This window comes from Lissotriton vulgaris, chromosome 6, assembly GCF_964263255.1.
Source record: "Lissotriton vulgaris chromosome 6, aLisVul1.2, whole genome shotgun sequence".
Classification (NCBI taxonomy): Eukaryota; Metazoa; Chordata; class Amphibia; order Caudata; family Salamandridae; genus Lissotriton; species Lissotriton vulgaris.
This window is the reverse complement of record NC_141694.1, coordinates 1,766,887,972-1,766,908,019: the sequence shown is the minus strand read 5'-3', so window position 1 is coordinate 1,766,908,019 and position 20,048 is coordinate 1,766,887,972. Positions and strand designations below refer to the sequence as shown.

The 20,048-nt window shown below is 49.1% G+C and overlaps 1 protein-coding gene across 1 annotated transcript in view; it reads right to left on the bottom strand.

Moving 5' to 3' along the window:
• Nucleotides 1-1,120: 1,120 nt before the first annotated feature.
• Nucleotides 1,121-20,048, bottom strand: part of PNOC (prepronociceptin) — a 237,867-nt gene continuing 218,939 nt past the window's right edge. The window contains exon 3 of the mRNA XM_086925481.1: nucleotides 1,121-4,255. Within this exon, the coding sequence (XP_086781607.1) occupies nucleotides 3,668-4,255 (588 nt within the window). The 3' untranslated portion in view covers nucleotides 1,121-3,667. The remainder of the gene's footprint in view (nucleotides 4,256-20,048) is intronic.

Below are 20,048 nucleotides of genomic sequence, written 5' to 3'. Positions count from 1 at the left end.
CCTCCCTCGCGTTCACCAACGTCAAGTTGGCGAGATTTTTCTCCCGGTGAGATTTTTTTCTCGTTCGCGATCGCCAACATCAAGTTGGCGAGCGCAAGCGTGGAAAATAAATCTCCCAGCGAGATTTATCAATGCGGGGGATCAGGTTTCTCATTGCGAGTGGTCGCGTATTATGGTGACCACTCGCGTTGAGAAACTGCCCGTTTGCGTTGAGAAAGGTGGAGCTTGAGTAAAAATCTACTCAAGCGGCAGAGAAGGTAAGTTTGTGCTGTGCATGGTGCTGTTTGCAATGATTGCACAGTGCGGACAAGCATCCGGTACGGTGCAATCACCGCAAACAGCATTTTTATACTGTACTTGCCGCTCGCGGAGCTCCGCATAGTGCGACAGAGTTTTTTTTGCGCTTCACGTAGTTTAGCGTAGTGCAATTCTGCGAACTCTGCCCAGGGTTAATTTTTTACTTTCTCCACAAACTGAAGGATTTTCTGTTACAACTCAAAACGAATAAGGATTGGAAAATGTCAAATCTCCAAAAGAAAATATCACACATAGGCAGAAGAAATTTTGACAGCAAAAACAGAGACATATTCAGTGATCCTCTCTCCCCAAAAGCTAAAACTTAGCACTGAGAAATCCGAGGGCAGGGCAAAGGATTCTCTGGAATGTGGGCTATTAATCCAGAGCAAGTTCCGGTTTTAACCCCTTGGCTGCTGGGGTCATTCCCCTGCCGTGCTGGGGGAGGGGAGGGGCGCGCACAGCGCCCCAGTGTTCATGACGAGCTCAGCTCGTCGTGAGCCACGGTGGTCTTGTGCTCATGACGAGCTCAGCTCGTCATGACCACACCCTTTTAATTAGAACGCTCGCACAGCAGGGGAATTTGCCCAGCATGCGAGTGTTCTAACGGTCATGACGAGCTGAGCTCGTCATGAGCACATGAGAACCGTGGCTCATGACGAGCTGAGCTCGTCATGAGCGTGGGAGGGGTTAAAGGGACTCATGCCATTTTTGAGGACCTCAATGGCTAATAGTTAAACACGCCAAAGAAAATTTTCATTACTTAGTATGTTGTTTGAAATAGTATTAAAGAGATAATTAAAAAATAAGTATTATTCTTATTCTTAATGTTCCAGGTAATGATAATCTTGCTGCGACAGACAGGTATAGAATTTGCTAAGATTCAAAGTCAGTATTGTAAAGTTGTGTATTTTAACTGAACATAAACTTCGTCATCTTTGGCTTATAAAAAATTTCGAAGTATTTCATATAATTTTGATGAAAATGTGCTAGAATACTTTCCTACTGGTGATATATTACTACATGATTCAAGCATAAAAATAAATAATAGAAATTTGAGGACAGAACGGAAGAAACACATAACGACCAAACACTGCATGAACAACATTTAAATGAGATCTCAGATTACAATTTGTAAGGCACAAGCTGTAGGGAAAACAGCTCCTAAAGTGGTGACCACCTATTGCAAGCGACGTGAAGGTGCCCAAGCTTAAGAGATTGCAATGGCAAAAAAGTGATCTTCTCCATAGATGGTTGATATGTCTTGTACTATATCAGTACCCATTTTGTCAGCCCAACAAAAGGGAAACCCACCACTTCATCAATATATAAAAGTGAAGATGGTGAACGGTCAAGTTAGATCATCATTTCTCTGGGCTTTTGCCAAGCTAACTTGTAAAATCCAAGTAGCAAAAAAGGATGTCTGCGCCAGTGGGATGATTGGACACAATAGGGTAGAATACCACTTAAGTGTTATTTCCTTTTGCAAAGGGACTTCTTAGTGGCTAACACCCTCTGCAGAGGACATTAACCCCTGCTAATTGCCTCCCTTGCGCTTATGAGCACAAGCTAAAGAAAAACGTCAATAATGGGAAGAAGGGCAACAAAGGGCTATTAATGTCTGACAGCATGTGGGCAAAGGGTTATTATGACCAGTACTCCAATCTCACCCAACATAGGCAAAAAAACGGGCTGCTTTCTATCTTTGCCACTGAACTACAATGCAGAAAAACAACAGTAGTTAGTGTCAGTGTTCTAAGTATTCTGAATGGCCAAGCCAATCTCAGTTGTCTAAAAACGTTTATTTCCATATTCTCTTAATATTAACAGTGGTTTACTCTCTCTGTCGAGGGTGTTACCCTTTATTATTAGGCTACCCCACAATTACAGGCCAAAGCCAAAAGCAAAGGCACATAATATGGGTTAGAACAATTACTAGCTGGTAATGCCTAAGAACATGTGAATAATAACACTATTAGCACATTTTACCCTATTTTCACCCAACACCACAGTAAATGGTGGTGTCTGGAGTAGAGTACTGCTAAAGTAATCCCTACGTGCTTTGAATGAAGCATGATTATTTAGTGCTTGACATGTCTGTGCCACTGAAATAAGCAATGTACTATTGTTCTGTGAAATGTAAAATATTACTTAACATTAGGAGAATTACAGGCTCAGTCCTTTGTATCTGAGAAATGCCTGTGACTGAGGTTGGTATACCCCTGAGACAATTGCTGGTAGAAAGTAGATTTTTTTTTAGATTGCAATAGTTCAAAAGAAGGACATATCCAAAACTCCCCTATTTACTTCAAGTGCAAAACTTTACGATTTACCAAGGAAGGTGAGATGGAATGGAAAGGGTTCAGCATGGATTTTAAATAAGCCGCTGTCCTTCATGTTAAAGCAGTTGCCCCCATGGTCCCTAATTAGTATCGCAAGTCTCATCACCCCAGGTAGAGATGTCCATCAAAAGCCCAAGAAGGACGAACCCATGCCATATTTTGTGCACAAGCACATATGCATACATAAGTAAGTATGTAAATGGGTTCCATTTAGATTCACTGTCTGTAAATGTAACATGTACATCATCAAAATCTGGCAAGTACTTCCAGAACCGATGGTGGCCACCACTGACCTAAGATGTAATGACATCGTTTTTTCTCAATTCGAATACACAATGTACGTTTCTGATTGTTGACTGGCAGTAACCCGTAAATGCTTTGGCAGGTGTGCTTTTTTTGCTACTAACCTCATAGTAAATGTCGTGAGTTGCTTTCCCACTGATTGGCATCCCCATCACATCCAACAGAGAAACACTCTCAAAGTTCCAATATATGTTTCCCACCCACACCTGTGGTAGTTTCTGGTGGCAGATATACCCTCAAAGTCTAAGTGTGTGGTGTCAGATTTACTAAACTATGCTACAGGCAATTTATGGAGCACCAGTTAAGATATTAGAACATGGGATTTTTTGACACCTGCATAATTGAACAAAAAGTTGGATGAATTTGTGTCTTGGGTGAAAAAGCACAAATCTGTAGTGAAGTGGATGTGGCTGATGAAAGAAGGAGAAAAATTGATAAATCAAATTTTATACTTTCAAACCCGGTCTTACAAATTCAATGAGAGGAATCTACTTTTGACACCTTCCCAGCATAATTTGCGCTCACATTGTAGTTATCTTTTTCTGAGCTGTTTTATCTAATTTAAAGAAAGAAGACATTTATGCAGTGTACATGTGGAGAAATATCTATTCATGCTTTGTTGCGCCTTTGGGTACAGTGGTTTCTAAATGCACTCCTTGGGTGAGGTTGACCTTTTGCCATGGTAAGTTCTAGATACATTTATGAAATGACGCTTTGAAACAGGGTCTTTATATCTCGTTCTGTTCATTAAGATCAGAGGATAAGCTGTCGTATTCACTGGAGCGCGTGGACATGCCGAGGTACTGCTTGAGAAACTGGCTGAACCTCTTCTGGTTGTTCCATTTTCTGGCTGATTTTCTGACGCCGATGAAGCCTCCGTATCTCTTCTGCATGCCCCGCGCAGGCTCCATGAACTTCCGGTAGCTGTACTTGCCCTTTAAGAAGCCGCCATACCTCTTGGAAATCTCTTTCGGCTCCCCCTCCGGGTCGCCGAAATTGTCAACCTCCTTAGTCAGCCCCAAGGGAGTCTCGCGGCTCTCAAGGCCGCCATCTTTTTCTTCCCGCTCGTGGATCACACCACTAATTTTGGACACGCGCTTCTCCCCCTCAATCTTGCTTAGCCCAATAACTTTAGTGAGGTCATCCAGGTGCTTCAGGCTGCCCGCAAAAAGGTTGTCACGCATCGCTAAGGGCTGGTATGCTTCTTCCTCCATGCTGTCGGCATTGACTGGGAGCGAGGCCCGCCCCAGAGCGTTCATGCACACTTCCCAAATGCCGCTTGGATAAGTCTTGCCTTCGCATTCCACAATGCACAGCTGAAGAGAAATAAAACTGTTGTTAGTAGTTTGCACACAGCACCATAAATTTAACTTCTATACATACTAGTATGATATTGAGGCATGGGCGTCCGCAGAAATTTTTCGGGGGGCGGGGACATAATTTTAACCTCATCCATCCTCTAACCCTTTTTGACAATCTCAAAGGGCAGGGGCATATTCATTAAAGGGCGAGTGAAATATCTGGGGGGGCAAGAGCCATCCCTTGACCCCCCTTTGCGGACACCCATGCATTGAGGTAAGACTTCAAATTCCTTCATTCGCAGGTCAAGTGCAAACTAGCGCCACCCTGTACCTGTAAGCCCGCTGCATTCGGAATCTTGTACTGCTTACATTGCAGATATACATTTTCAGAGTCGATGGGCAGGTCTATTTATATGTTAATGCAGTAACATAGTTGCGGTCTCTTTATAAGCAGATATGGCCTTTCCAAGCATGGTGGAAGAGGTTTATGCTAGGGGTGCGGCAACGTTCTGCAAAGGTTCAAAGTTACTAACTTCATGAAGTTGCCACGCTTTTGAAGTCTGGAAACTTTAAGGCTTGATTTAGAGTTTGGTGGACGGGTTACTCCATCACAAACATGACAGATATTGTGCCCTCCTTATTGCAAGTTCAATAGGATACACTTGTAATAAAGTGGATGGGATATCCATCATGTTTGTGATAGAGTCACCCTTCTGCCAAACTCTAAATCAAGCCCTCTGTCTGGAAGCGAACTGCTATGAATAAAAAGAGAGATTTTCAGGATACGGCTCCCCCCAAAAATTGTTTTGGGAGTATTTTCCACCCATTACATTATTTTACAACCTCAACTTAACCAAATTTATGAAGTTACAAAATTCCCCATCTTTGTAAAATTTCAACTAAAACAAGATTCACCCTAAAAGCTTTTGCAACTTTTTCATCTATCCCTCCAAAAATTATGTGGAATTGTTAAGTTATTTATTTTTTTATTGCTATAACTACAAGACCCAGAATCTCCATGACTTTATTATGAGCCCACATTTGGCTAAATCTGCGATGTCGCTTCTAAACGTTGACTAGTGCTCCTGCTCATTGTACCTGTTCTGCTAGCGCCAAGACACAGTTTGGTATTCATGCGCTGTATAAATTTATAACATAACATAACTTCATGAGGTTGTGAAGTTTGTCACTTTCATAAAACTTTGCCTGTTATTGAAATTTTCTGGGAAAAAAAACGTTTTCTTGTTCTTTTTCCCTGCAAAAACAGCTGCACAGAGCAGGATTTTTTCAATTATTACTTACTTCACGAACTTAAAAAAGTTGGCAAAATGAATTAAAAAAATTCATAAAGTGAAGTTTAACTTTGCATAATTCTATTATTTTGCCTTTGGTGTGCGTAGAGTGAATCAACGTGATTAAAGTTTTGCATGATCAAACTGTAGCTTTAGTGCGAAGGTAAAGACAGGGCCTTTTGAAAGGCCCTCTAAAGGCAGGAGTACTCTTGATTCTTTCCAGATAATCTTTTGATTGGGGTCTTTTGTCATAGACTGAATGAAAACCAGGATTTCCTTTGTGTTTTTAAGTCTCCATACTGACTTCCTTTGCTAGGTCTCTTCATCTTGGGATCTCCTGTTGGTCCTTTGATTGTATAATTAGGGTAGATAGCCCAGTGCCTATTTTTGCTAATGCATGGGTTATAACCTATAATTCTCCATTTTCACCATTAATCTCTCATTTTTCCTGGAGTGTTTATTTTCCTAGCTTGTCATTTAATTAGAATCCATCTGGAATCAAGTGTCCCACCCCACTGCACTTCACTGCTACCTGTGGGGTCTGCCTGGAGAGGCTGGTACCTCGCATGATGTACTCACCATGCGCTGGGTGAGCCAGAAGGGTTCATGAGCATGGGGAGGAGAAAGAGCGTTGGAGACACTGGATGCCACCTGGCCCGTGGTACTATGGGAGATAGCAGGTTCTTCTAGAGCATGGAAGCCATGGATCTCAGTGACGTATGAGAAAGAGGAGATCTGGTTAGCGGGGGCAAACAAACTATTGCTGTTCTGTTGTTCCATGGACTGTTTGTTACCTTTCATTCTATGTAAAATTACTAGCCTCTATTTACTACTAATCATTCCTTTACATAAAGGGGTGGCCATTTTGAGTGAGGGCCTTCCCGTTAAGAGACTCAAAAAACTTGGGAGGTACCCTAATTCTTGGAAAAGGGATGGGTATATACATTAAAACAAAAAACAAGGGGGCAGATTTACAAGCTCCTTGCGCCACTTTTGCGGCATTTTTAACATGAGAAAAGTGACGCAAAAGTGACGCAAGGGGCTTGTAAATCTGCCCCAAGGATCCCTTCTCCTTCTATTCAGAAAACAGGAGGATTGAATCCTCTAACCTGATTAGTTAATTTGATTAGACAATGGCCATACTCTAATGAGAGGAGAAGGGTACCTTGTTTTTTGTTTTCGAGTTAACTTCCCGTTAAGAGACTACACTTGGGCGGGGTGAATGCTGACATCTTATCTCTCTGGCTCCACTCTTAGTGCTAATCATTTGAAGATGCCATGTGTTGCCCTGATCCCCTTGACAACATCTAGACTGCTAACCTTCTGCCACTATGTACCCAATAATCTTGTGGGGATATTCTGGCATATTCTGCTGTTTTCTTCATCAGGTCCTTACATGGCACAGACTATGTCATTCTGTGGTTATATGTTTGATACATGTTTTTACTGATGTTAATATGTATAATATTAATTAAATACCAGGACCTTTGTGACTATCTTTTTGTACGCTGATTGCATTCAGTAGATTGCGTGGTACTAGTTCCAAATGTTCCCCTCAAGCAATCTGTGGCATCCAGGCCAGCACAAGTGATGTATTTTCCCAAGTTCTGACCGAGTTGGATTATTTGAGCCAGAAATACCCTAAACTCACCCTTTCAGTAGAGCTCTATTTGGTTCCCAATCTAACTGCACATTAACAGTGCCACACAGGGTGTAGGTCACCTGGCTGTATGCAGTAATGGATTACTACGTCTAGCAATGGGCAACAGAAAGGTGGTGTCAGAGCCTCTTCTGCTTAGTATCCCCACACCTTCACATCTCTCTACCTTTTGTATAGTAAGGTAAGTAGCATTTTTTAAGAAGTAGCTTAGCAGTTGGTTCTATTTCATGTCTGGAAATGCCAATGTGGGTGCCGTGAAAAGAGCCATGAAGGTGTAGAGTTTGGTGTGAAGGTCAAGCGTACATTTTTGTCTTTACAAAATGCCCACCCCTCAACAATACATATTCCCACAAAGGAAGAGGCATACTGACCCATAATGAACCTACCAATGCACAATCAGACCCTTGTCTCAGAACAACAGGTATGGCTAGTGCTGAGTCTGTTCAATGCTAGACATAGTGCAAGCTTTACTGGTCTTGCAGAGACCCCAGGTTACAGATCAAGCAGTGGATAGCATGCGATTGAGCATGCCCGAGCTGCACCTACCTGTCATAAACACCACCTTGATATCAGAATTTGGAGTTTTTGTTTGTGATATGCCAATCAACTGTAGCCTGACATGCGATTCACTGCACTATCTCAGACTGGTATGAGTCTGTTATGAAATGTTCCTGTAGCCTAGTGTTGTTAAGTCAATGAGTGCCGCCAACAATGGCCCAGATGTATGACTATCTGGACACTTACTGGTCTTGAACTGCGACGAGTATGTTTTCAATCCGTAAAGATTTTTAAGAACCAACTTATGTTCTAATAGGTCGGAACTAAAAAATCTGAATCGTAGTGGGTCGGAATACAATCTACCTCAGGAATATTAATGAGGTAGGTCACAAATTGCGACTCACTATGATTGAATGCTGGGATCAGCAGACCACCATGTCTAATCGCATTTCAATAAAGTAAACCTTTTTTAGGTCAGAGCCTACCAGAGAGCGAAGCTATGTGGTATGCGAAAGACATCAACGACCGCAACACCAGCACCCTGCTCGACAACCTCACCAACCTGGGACTCAAGCAACTGGTGTCCACCCCCACCCACCTCGCCGGACACACACTCGACGCTGTCTTCTCATCCAGCAAGGACATCAACTTCAGCCACACCACAGAGCTTCAATGGACGGACCACAGCTGCGTCCACTTCACCTTCAAGAAAACAACGACCCACCACCACAAGCAACAGACCGCCCGCAGAAGCTGGAACAAGATCACAGCAGACCAGCTCGCCACCTCCCTGAGCCAGCACCCTCCTGCCAGCTCAGCGAACCCCAGCCAGGCCGCCGACAACCTCACGAAGTGGATCAGCAACTGCGCGGACGAACTCGCCCCACTGAGGACCCCGCCCAGCAGACCCGGCAGCAAGAAAGCCCCATGGTTCACCGACGAACTCAAGAGCTCCAAGAAGAACTGCCGAGCCCTCGAGAAAGTCTGGAGAAGGGAACCGACACCGGACAACAGGACCTCCTTCAAACTTGCCACCCGGAAACACCACCAGCTGATCCGCGCCGCCAAGAAAACAGCATTCAAGGACCGGTTGGACAACAACGCACACAACTGCAAGGAACTCTTCAACATCGTCAAAGAGCTTTCCAACCCCAGCGCAGGAAACAACGACATCACCCCATCGCAAGACCTCTGCAACTCCCTGGCTTCATACTTCCACAACAAGATCGCGGACATACACAACAGCTTCAACAACCAACCAACGCACACCATGACCGAACAACCACCCCCCACCACCACCCTCCGCGCCTGGACCCCGATCAGCACCGAAGACACCATCCGCACGATGAACTCCATCCACTCCGGATCACCGACCGACCCCTGCCCTCACCACGTCTTCAACAAAGCCGACGCTGTCATCGCACCCCACCTGCGAGACATCATCAACACATCCCTCGACACCACCATCTTCCCCGAGAGCTGGAAACACGCCGAACTCAGCGCCCTACTCAAGAAACCAACAGCGGACCCCACCGACCTCAAGAATTACCGCCCCATCTCGCTCCTCCCGTTTCCAGCCAAAGTCATCGAGAAGACCGTCAACAAGCAGATGGCCGCTTTCCTCGAGACGAACGGATCCCTCGACCCCTCACAGTCCGGCTTCCGAGCCAACCACAGCACCGAGACCGCCCTCATCGCCGCCACCGACGACATCCGAGCCCTGATGGACAATGGAGAAACAGCGGCCCTCATCCTCCTAGACCTCTCCGCGGCATTCGACACGGTCTGCCACCGCACCCTAGTACGGCGCCTCAGCAACGTCGGAATCCAGGACAAGGCGCTGGAGTGGATCACCTCCTTCCTCGACGGGAGAACACAGAGAGTCCGCCTACCACCGTACAAGTCAGAGGCCACCGAAGTCATCTGCGGCGTCCCCCAAGGATCATCTCTGAGCCCCACCCTCTTCAACGTCTACATGAGCCCCCTCGCGGCCATCGTACGCAAACACAACCTCAGCATAATCTCCTACGCCGACGACACCCAGCTGATCCTCTCCCTGACCAACGACCCCGCCGCCGCCAGAGCCAACCTGCACGAAGGGATGAAAGAGGTAGCCGAGTGGATGACGACCAGCCGCCTGAAACTGAACTCGGACAAGACGGAGGTCCTCATCCTGGGCTCCTCTCCCTCCGCCTGGGACGACTCCTGGTGGCCTCCCGCCCTGGGCACCGCACCCAAACCGACAGACCATGCACGCAACCTGGGCTTCATCCTGGACTCCTCCCTCTCCATGACCAGGCAAGTCAACAACGTCTCCTCGGCATGCTTCAACATCCTACGCATGCTACGGAAGATCTTCTGGTGGATCCCCACCGAGACCAGGAAGACCGTCACCCAGGCCCTCGTCACCAGCCGACTGGACTACGGCAACGCCCTCTACGCCGGGACCACCGCCAAGCTCCAGAAGAGACTCCAGCGGATCCAGAACGCCTCAGCCAGACTCATCCTCGACATCCCACGAACCAGCCACATCTCCGGACATCTGCGAGACCTTCACTGGCTCCCCGTCAACAAAAGAATCACCTTCCGCCTCCTCACCCACGCACACAAAGCCCTACACGACCAAGGCCCAAGCTACCTCAACAGCCGAGTCAACTTCTACGCTCCCAAACGCCACCTCCGATCAGCCAACCACGCCCTCGCCGCCGTCCCCCGCATCCGAAGAGCGACTACAGGAGGAAGGTCCTTCTCCCACCTGGCCGCCAAGACCTGGAACTCCCTCCCGACCGACCTGCGCCTGACCCAAGACCACCTCTCCTTCAGGAAGAAGCTGAAGACCTGGCTGTTCGAGCAGTAGCGGCTCCCCCCCCCCCAGCGCCTTGAGACCCCACGGGTATGTAGCGCGCTTTATAAGTGTCACTGATTGACATCTTGGGGAGTTTCAGAAAGTTGACCTGGGAATGCATTCTGCCTGTTGCTTGCCAACGGTTTTGTGATTTATAACTCACCTTTTCTTGCTTCTCATTTGCTTGCTTAGGCTCTAAAGGCTCACTTCCTCCCTCCCATGCTAAAACTTGATTTACCAATATTCTTCCAAGAGCTCCCTTTCTGTAAACAGGCCTGTAAATATTGTTCTTATCTCATCACATTTGCTGTGCATTCAATGACAGAGATCAAATGTCAAGCTGCGTCTTCCTTAGAGCTTGTGCTTTTAGCTGACTTCAAAATGAGAGTGTTTATATGAAAGTATCCGCATGGAGTCCCCTGGTGCTCTCCTATGCTCCATTTACGAGGCTGTAACATAACCCTTAAATCGGACATCATGTAACAAGTGATGACAGAATTTTTTTTTAGACACAGAGAGATAAGTTTGTTTCTTATTTTTTTGCTCTCTATGTGACTTCTGTCCTCCTGGATTTTTCACTGTTTATTATTTGTTGAATTACCCTATACAGACACGGTTTTTAAAAGATCCACTTGAAACTGTTGCGTGAAATGGCCTTCTGCTTTAAGTGGGAAAGTAATTTGTAAATCTAAGTGAGTTCATGTTTAATACTACCTTTTGAATGGAGCTAATGCAAATATTATAGAAATCTCTGTGCAGCCTGCTTCAGGGATTCAAATCTAAACATACTGACTCAGTATTTCATGCTCATGAGGTTGATCAAATGGATATACTATTGAACTCGGCAGCAGTAACACATTTTATTTGCAGTGCCTCAACGCTCGAAGACCCCAGCAAGTTCTATGAACAAACAAAATATTATTTTTAAAATTACAACAAAAGGTTTGATTAGGAGTGTAGCAGTCATGGTGCTTCCTCTTAACCATGATGAGCAACAAATACTGAAGTAAAAACTGACCTTTGGTTTCCCTGTAAGCCATCAATTAAGTTTAGGTGGGTACGAGGTATCTTTTAGGTGCTAGATGCTGATTGCAGCGCTTTATAATGAAAGACACAGGAGGCAGAATGAGGATGGCAAAAAGAAGACAAGGGTGGTTGAGGAGAAAAGAGCAAGTGATAGAAAAAGTGGTTATCTGCTTACAAACAGGTTTCCACAAAGTAAAGGTGTTTCCATTAGCATTCTTCCCAAATTTCATTTCAGAAATCTTTGAGCAGTGCAAGAAACAGATTACAGCAACACCAGATGGAAGCAAGCATGCAGCAGAAGCAAAACACTTCTCACGACAAAGTTCAGAGAACACTTTGATCCCTAATTCCCCACTGCCGCTGCACATGGTGCTTTGCACCAAAAAAAGACATCTCCCTCACTGAAGAAATCTGCACCCCCACTCACATGGAATCAGGTGAAGAACCAACCTCCTCCAGAGCTTCAACTTTAGTGAAAACAGACAGAAAGAGAAAATCGATGGCGCTGCACACATGAACTTAAGTGTATTCACCCTGGAGGAAATGGTCTCTCTTCTAAACATACAGAAACACTAAATTGCCTATCTATAACATGGCTGAAAGTAAAGGAAAAAAGCTGTTGCCACAGCCAGCGTTGACCACGTCATAGTGCTTTTTTTTACTTTCACCCATGCTGCACTGTAGCCAGCGCTGCTATACAACATAGCTTGAAAAACATTGACAAAGCCAATAGATCTAACATAGGTGAGACCTATTGGCTTTGTCAGTGCGTGAATTTAAATGCAGAATGCAGCCATTTTTCTTAAAGAAAACCAGGCTGCTTTTAAAAAGAAAAGTTTTTTCTTTTCTTTTTTTTTAGTTTGTTTGAGAGATTGCAGTAGTCCTGTGGACGACTTTCAAACTTTGTTTTAACAATCACAAAGGGGAGGGGTCCAAAGTGACCCCTTCCCTTTTGCGAACAGGTTAACACCCTATCTTGGGGGGGGTCAGTCACTTTTCAATTGCTTGCAACCATTGTTTGGCACTAAACCATTGATACAAAAGGATCAACATCGCAATTTTTAAGGGACACCTACAACACGGCCCATACAAACAGTGATTCTTTATTGCGGGTTCTGTGGAGGGTTTTGACGTGTACAGGAAGTGTGGCGCCTTAACTGGTAGCGGTGTGTGTTAGGTAAAAAACAACAATAATGAAGACGGTGCAGCAGCGACGGCTCGTGGAGGGAGTTACGGTGGGGCAGGAGGGCGGGGGGGGGGGGGGCAGGGTGGAGGTTGCTAAAAACCGGCATATGGATAATTGCAGGTAAGTAAACAATTCAATTAATAAAACGAATTTCGTAGCTCGCACTGCATTGCATTTTGCGATGCAAGGCGCACTACGAAATTCGTTTTATTAATTAAATTGTTTACTTACCTGCAATTATCCATATGCCGGTTTTTAGCAACCTCCACCCTGCCCCTCCCTCTCCCCACCCTCCTGCCCCACCGTAACTCCCTCCACGAGCCGTCGCTGCGGTGCAGCAAGGTCAGAGGAGACCCCGAAACCGCTGCAGAGAGTGGCCAGGGCCCACTCGGTAATTATGACAAGAATCCTGTGCACACGTTAAGCGAGGTGTATACATGTATAATGCTAAATCAAAAGAACACAATAGGTAGTAAATGAAACAAAGTGGACACGATAGAAAGTCTTTTTGTTCTTCAAAGGATTGTATTTGACCTTCCTTTGTTGAAAGGTAACTTCAAAAGCAAATGGCCAGCCGACACGTGTTTCGTCAAGCAGGCAAGGAGCCCGTGACTCTTCAGGGCTGGGGGTGAGATGAAAAACATAGTACAGTATGGAAAAATATGTACATGGCGTATTGTCTGTGAAATGGTGCATAGCGCAGAAGATAACCTTACGTGAGTGAAAACCCTTATGGTTGTGAAAGCGAGAAAAAAATAATTACATCTTACATGTTAGGTAGTGACATCACTTATGCATTTCAAACCCCATTTTGAGAGATGTTAAAAAATTACCGACTTCTAAAATGGGTTTAGGACATTGCTAAAAACTGTTTTTTGGCAGTAGACTCTGAATTGGTATTGGAGAATTTACGACCGAAAAAGGCCTTTGTATACCTGGTCTACACAGGTCGCGACTTACAAGATAGCACATTCCCTTAAACAAAATGAAATGGGACAGGTGTGGGGATTACGGCAGCCTGACAGCCTGGCGCAGGAGGTTTCACCCTTCAATACCTTTGCATGACCTTTACACTTAACTAGGTAATTGAAATCCAAGGAGCCAATACAGTCAATACAAGGAGTCTGTTTTCATCAGTAGCACACAGTGTTTTTGTTTGTGTTTTTCATTATTGTGCAGTAGTAGTGGTGTACTTATCATTAGCGTTGTAGCCCAAGCGCCCAGGTGTGCAAGGTGCTCTCAGCAACTAGTTATGGTTGTCTCATACTAAACTACCTGAGTGGGGAGGGGCACCTGGTCCCATTTTCCTTACATATTTTGGGTCCCTTACTATGTCATTGAGCAGTCATAGTTGCTAGTGGGGTGAAAAGTAACTTTTAAATTGAATTCTCTGCCTTTCCTAGTCCAACTATGTTCGGTGACAGCCATCTCAATGAGGCGTTCCTGCCTAAGCCCTGGGCCACCTGATGGTCTGATGCACAGGCCAGCACTTGCACTTGCGTAACTAAACTTGAGGGGGCCTCCCTGCAAGGTACGTGTAGGGGCCCCCTGTGGGCTCAATGAGGAGCTCTCTGGCCAGAATGGTGTGCTGAGGGGGCCCCTTGGAGGTTTGCCCCCCCTCACCCCCCTACCGCGGGGGCTGCGGGGGTCTGTGTTACGCCCCTGGGCACTTGTCTCAATCATTCAATCAGGGACTTGTAAAGCACAGCAAATCACCCATGAGGGTCTCAAGGCGCTGGATCACAGTGGAAAAGTACTGCTTGTTTAACGGAACGGAGTATTTAAGAAGTGACGCTCTGCTGTAGCTCTAAGTAATGGTCAGGGTGTAAACCAGAATGGCTGGCCGGTGGCTCCCTGGCTCAGAGATCGATGCGGCTTTAAGTGCGGGGCAGGGAGGCGGGCGACTGAGGGTGACAGGACATCACTGGAGCCGTCTCACGTGTCACTGCTCTGCCTACAGGCCAGAGATAAGGAAACAGACCCGACGCTTTGCCAATTTGGTGTCATTGCTTATCACAAACAACAAGGAGGATAAGAAACCGATAGATGGGCTTGTGACACGTGAGGTACACACAGAAACAGCGCATCGACATGGATACGGCGGGCACAACTCAGAGAATGAGCTGGACAGGGGCACCTTGGCACAGGCATCGCGGCTACATGTGCTTGGCTTACACCATAAACTGAATCGTTTCTCAGTCCTTTATTTATTTATTATTTATTTAGGCAGTTTTATATAGCTCCCTGAAGGTATTGGAGCCCATTGCACAAGCACCCGTTGCATTACACAAGGTCGCATTCATTGTTTTCAGGCATGAGGAGATTAAGTGATTTGCCCAGAATCAGAGGATGCTGCAAGACATAGAAACTCGAACCCAGTTCACAAGTTACAAAGTCAGCAGCTCTGGTCGTAACATCACATCCTTCCCAGGGGACATATTGCAGAAAGTGTCCCGGGGGAGCAACTGGCGTGTGCGCCTGTTTTGTGCTCCTCTGGGGCACTTTGGTATTACAGAATGGGCAGCAGATACTTGTGCCAGCGCACATGTAGCACCAGCACTCCTGTGAGAGGGCGTTCCCTCATTTACATAGGGGCGTGGCTTCATGCAATTGAGGGAATTTCTTTGCCCCTGCGCACCCGCTGTATTATGGACACGGGCGCAAAAGCAAAAAAGCCATCAAGGGGCTCATTGATATGCGCCACGAAAAGGTGGCTCACTGTCAGTACGCACCCTGAGGGTAGCCCTCTCAAGGGGCAAAAGAGGGTGAGGGGGCGTGGCTTGGGCGCCGATGGCGATGGTCGCCTGAGAGCTCGGCTCCGGGACTGAGCCCGGATTTATCCTGTAAATCGGTGGCTGCGGGGCACCCCAGACCCCGCACTCGGCTGAGCGGACCGACGGAGACCTGCCGGGGCCCTTGGTGGAGTTCAGACGAGGGTTGTTCCGGAGCGCAACCGAAGTTTGCGGAGTCGCGGAGTGCGTCCCAACATGGCGCCCGGATTTCTTTGTCCCCCTGGCCGGACCCACTGACTTGGAGGAGCGTAGCGAGCGGCGACTTGCGCCCGACTTTGCCATCCCCGACTGCTCTGTGCACTGGCTGTCTATTGGATTGGATCTCTCACGACGACTTTGCACTCGGCTGGGTGGCCGGGCGGGTGCCCACGTTGTAGGGGACCCCGGGAGCGGACGCCCTGTGCTCTGGGCGGTGGCCCGTCTCGCGACTCCGCACCGAGCTACATCTTCCCGGCCAGCCCACTTCCATGGGAGGCGCGACACCTTGGCGCTACACATCGTCCAGTGGAGTTGGGGACCCTCACCCTGGATCCCTAGCGGGTGAGCGGGCTTGCCTGGCACGACGACGGCTGTCTCCGCCCCCTCATCGGTGCCCTCGGACGCCGTGGCGGTGGCGTGAGTCGAAGCGGAGAAGTCTCCACAGGCCCTGGAGACGGAGATCACCTGTATTCGATCTGAGGACCAGGAGCCGGGAGGGTCGTGGTCGACACCTGCGCCCGGAGACGCCTACTCCGGGACTTTCACGGAGTGCCCCCGGCGACATGGGGAAACCTAGGGGAGCCAAGGGGCCCACCCCGACCGCCTAGGACTCGGAAGCCCAGGACAAAGAAGAGCTTGGGGACCCTAAGAGTTCTGATGGCGCGCCGATGCAACGGCAGTTTGACCGCGTCCTAGAGGCGATAACGACTACGAGATCGGCCCTCCAACAAGACATTGCCCAGGTGGCGACGAGCCTTGGTCTCCTCAGAGCGGACCATGGCAAACTTTCGGACCGGGTCAAAGAAGTGGAGGGCTCGGTGAAGACCTTGGAGCCGGCGCAGCGAACCTTGGCTGCGACGATGAAGGATGCCCTGTCCCGAATTGCGTCCCTGGAGCAGAGGGCGGAGGATGCGGAAGGCCGCAACAGGCGGAACAACATTCGTGTCGTGGGCCTCCCGGAAAAAATCGAAGATGGCGATATGGTGACATACTTGGAGGCCTGGCTCCGCGACACGGTGGCCCCGGAGGGGCTATCCTCCTTCTACACTCTGGAGCGTGCCCACAGAGTCCCGGCGCGGCCGCCGCAACAGGGACGCCCCCCGAGGCCGGTGGTGGCGCGTTTATTACATTTTCGGGACAGGGATTTAATCCTCAACGCCGCCAGGCGTGATGGTCCATTCAAAGTAGCGAACAGTCAGGTGAACATCTTTCCGGATTACACCTACGAGACTCAACGCAAGCGTTTCTCCTTCCTGGCGGTCAAGCGCGAGCTCAGGAGCGAGGGCATCCAGTACTCACTTCTCTACCCTGCGAGGCTCCGCATTATAATAGACGACAAAACTCAGTTCTTCGACACCCCGGAGGATGTCTGTGCCTGGCTCGAGCTATATAGGGCGGGGAAAGATGGTTTCGGCTCCTCGTCCCAACAGGCAGATGAGCCGGAACAGAGGCGGCGATCCAGGAGGATCAGGAATCGCCGTGGCCGCACGGGTCGGCCCTCCACTGCAGAGACATCATCGGAGCGGAGGGGAGTGCTGGAAGTGTTGTCGGAGTTGTCGGGTGCCCGGGACGAAGCCATCGAGGAGGAGGAACACCCGGGTGAAGAGGTGGCACCGTCGGACTCGGAGGACTCAGTAACTGATAGTGCCCATACTCCGGTGATCACACCGAAATCGGTGGAGGACCTTTTGGATGGACAAGGGTAACGGGGTTTGCTGCCTTCTTTTGGGTGGGGGCCCGGCAGGGGGGAGGCGGTTGCCGTCTATAAGTTGCTGACAACGAGGGGGGGAAGGGGGGCCCTGCTTTTGCCCCGGGAGAGGTTGTCGACACTGTTTAGGGCTTGCAGTGGTCCTGGTGGCCTAAGCGTCGAGGGCCCACTGCCTCCGCCCAGCCCGCACCTGGCCCTTAAGGCCTTCCCACGGTGGCGACCGTGGGATTAGTTGGGGTTATTGGGTTGCTGGAAGGCGAGGTATGGATGGGATCTGGATGGCATAGTTTGGGTCCTGTTCTGGGGCGGGTGGGTGAGGGTTTGGTTCGTTCTTGGGTGGTTTGGTTTTGGTTGGGGGAAATGGCCGCCATCAGCGCTGGGAAGAATGATGTTTTTCTATTGTGGGGACCCGGATGGGGAGACTGTGCGAGAACATTATGGGACAATGGCTGATGTTGCTAATTTGAAATGTGTCACTTGGAACGTAAGGGGGCTTCATACTATGTCCAGGCGCCACAAGGTCCACGCTTACTTAGTGCGTAGGGGAGTGCAAATGGCGCTGCTGCAGGAAACTCATCTGAACAAGGCGGAAGGGGCGGCGCTACAGCGTAGATGGCGGGGGCAGGTCTTCTCCACCTCGTACTCCGCTTATGCCAGAGGGGCGCTAATATGGATCAGGGCGGGGGTCCCCTTCCAGGTCACGAAAACAGTGGTTGATCCAGAGGGACGTTACGTGGCCATCTCGGGAACACTGGGAGGGAGGGACTTGAACGTTTGCTGTGTGTATGCTCCTAACGTGGACCAGACTGCCTTCCTTTCCAGGTTATCGGGCTCGTTGGCCCACTTCTTCTCCGGGCCCCTTCTGCTTGGCAGAGACTTCAATTCCGTAGTGGACGTAGACATTGATCGCTCGCATCCACCGCTTCCCGATTCTCCGGTTCGTCGCACGGCTAAGGGTCGCCAGGATTGGCAGACTCGCTGGGGTTTGACGGACATCTGGAGGGCGCATCACCCCGCTGCTCGGGATTATTCATATTTCTCGAGCCTTCATGAGCTACATGTCAGACTCGATGGCTTTCTGGGGTCGCCCGAACTGGTCTCGGCGGCGCTCCGATCCGAGTACTTATCCAGGACCATCTCGGACCATAACCCCCTCCTGCTGGACCTTCGCTGGTTCCCCGGGAGGCCGGCGGTGCCCACCTGGAAGCTGCAACCCGAGACCCTTGAGGACAGTGTTTTCAGGGCGGACCTGGGGGACAAGGTGGTGGAATTTTTTGCGTCCAACGGCGGCACCGCGAGTACCAGAGCGTTAGAGTGGGATGCTTTTAAGGTAGTGGTGAGGGGTTACTGTATCTCTAAAAAGGTGGGCATGAGGCGGGTTATCCTGGCTGACTTAGATGTAGCGGATCGGAAACTCCGCGAGCTTGAACTTCGGCGCCCCGGGCACCCGGAATTGCAAGTACCAACGGCGGAGGCGAGGGAAAAGGTGGCGGCAGAGGTCGAACGGCTCCGCTGTTTTGACTATAAGGCCTATACGGTCCGATCCATTGCAGAGGGGGACAGATCGAGCGCGTTGTTGGCGTGGTTGGCGAACCCTACGCGCCAATCCCAATCGACGACGAGTATGCGACAGGCGGACGGCACCGAGGTGCACACCCAACCCGAGATTCTTAGCTGCTTCCGGCATTATTACGAATGTCTATACCGTAGTCGCTCCACTCGGGACCCTGACCGACTTGAGGATTATTTACGTCCACTGGAGCTCTGCACGGTGGAGCAGGAGGTGGCGAAAGCCCTGGGATCCGACATTGAGTTGGGAGAGATCCGTGGGGCCATCAAACGGATGGCGAGAAACAAGACCCCGGGCCTAGATGGCCTGCCGGTAGAGTTTTACGCAGCTTACGCTGACCTCCTAGCCCCTCGGCTATTGGTGGTCTACAGGGAGGCGAAGAGGCTGGGGCGACTCCCGAGCTCGATGTGTGAGGCGTTGGTTGTTCCTCTCCTGAAGCCAGGCCGCGACTCATCCGACCCGGGGTCTTACCGTCCTCTATCGATGCTGACGGTGGACTATAAAATATTGAGCAGCATCCTGGCCTTGAGGCTGCTGGGACACATGAGTTCCCTAGTACATGTGGACCAAGCTGGTTTCATCCCACGACGGAACACGACTATGAATAGCCGCAGGTTGTTCCGTTTGCTAGGGGAACCTTTTGTGGATGCCCCGTCCCCGGTTGTCCTGTCGGTGGATTTAGAGAAGGCTTTTGATAGCCTGGGGTGGGACTACCTCTGCGCGGTACTGCGGAGATTCGGCCTCGGAGAGGGCTTTATCAGGTGGACCACGGTTCTATATGCCTCCGCGTCGGCCAGGGTCCGGGCGGGACCGCTGATCTCCTCGCAGTATCCGGTAGAACGAGGCACGCGGCAGGGGTGTTCGCTGTCCCCACTTCTCTTTGCGCTGGCGGTGGAGCCACTCGCGCTGCATCTTCGATCGGGAGCCCATTATACGGGCTTGTGGACACCTGCGGGCCCGCATTATGTTTCACTGTATGCGGATGACCTGTTGCTCTTCCTGGAGGACCCGATCGACGCTTTACGTGGAGCGG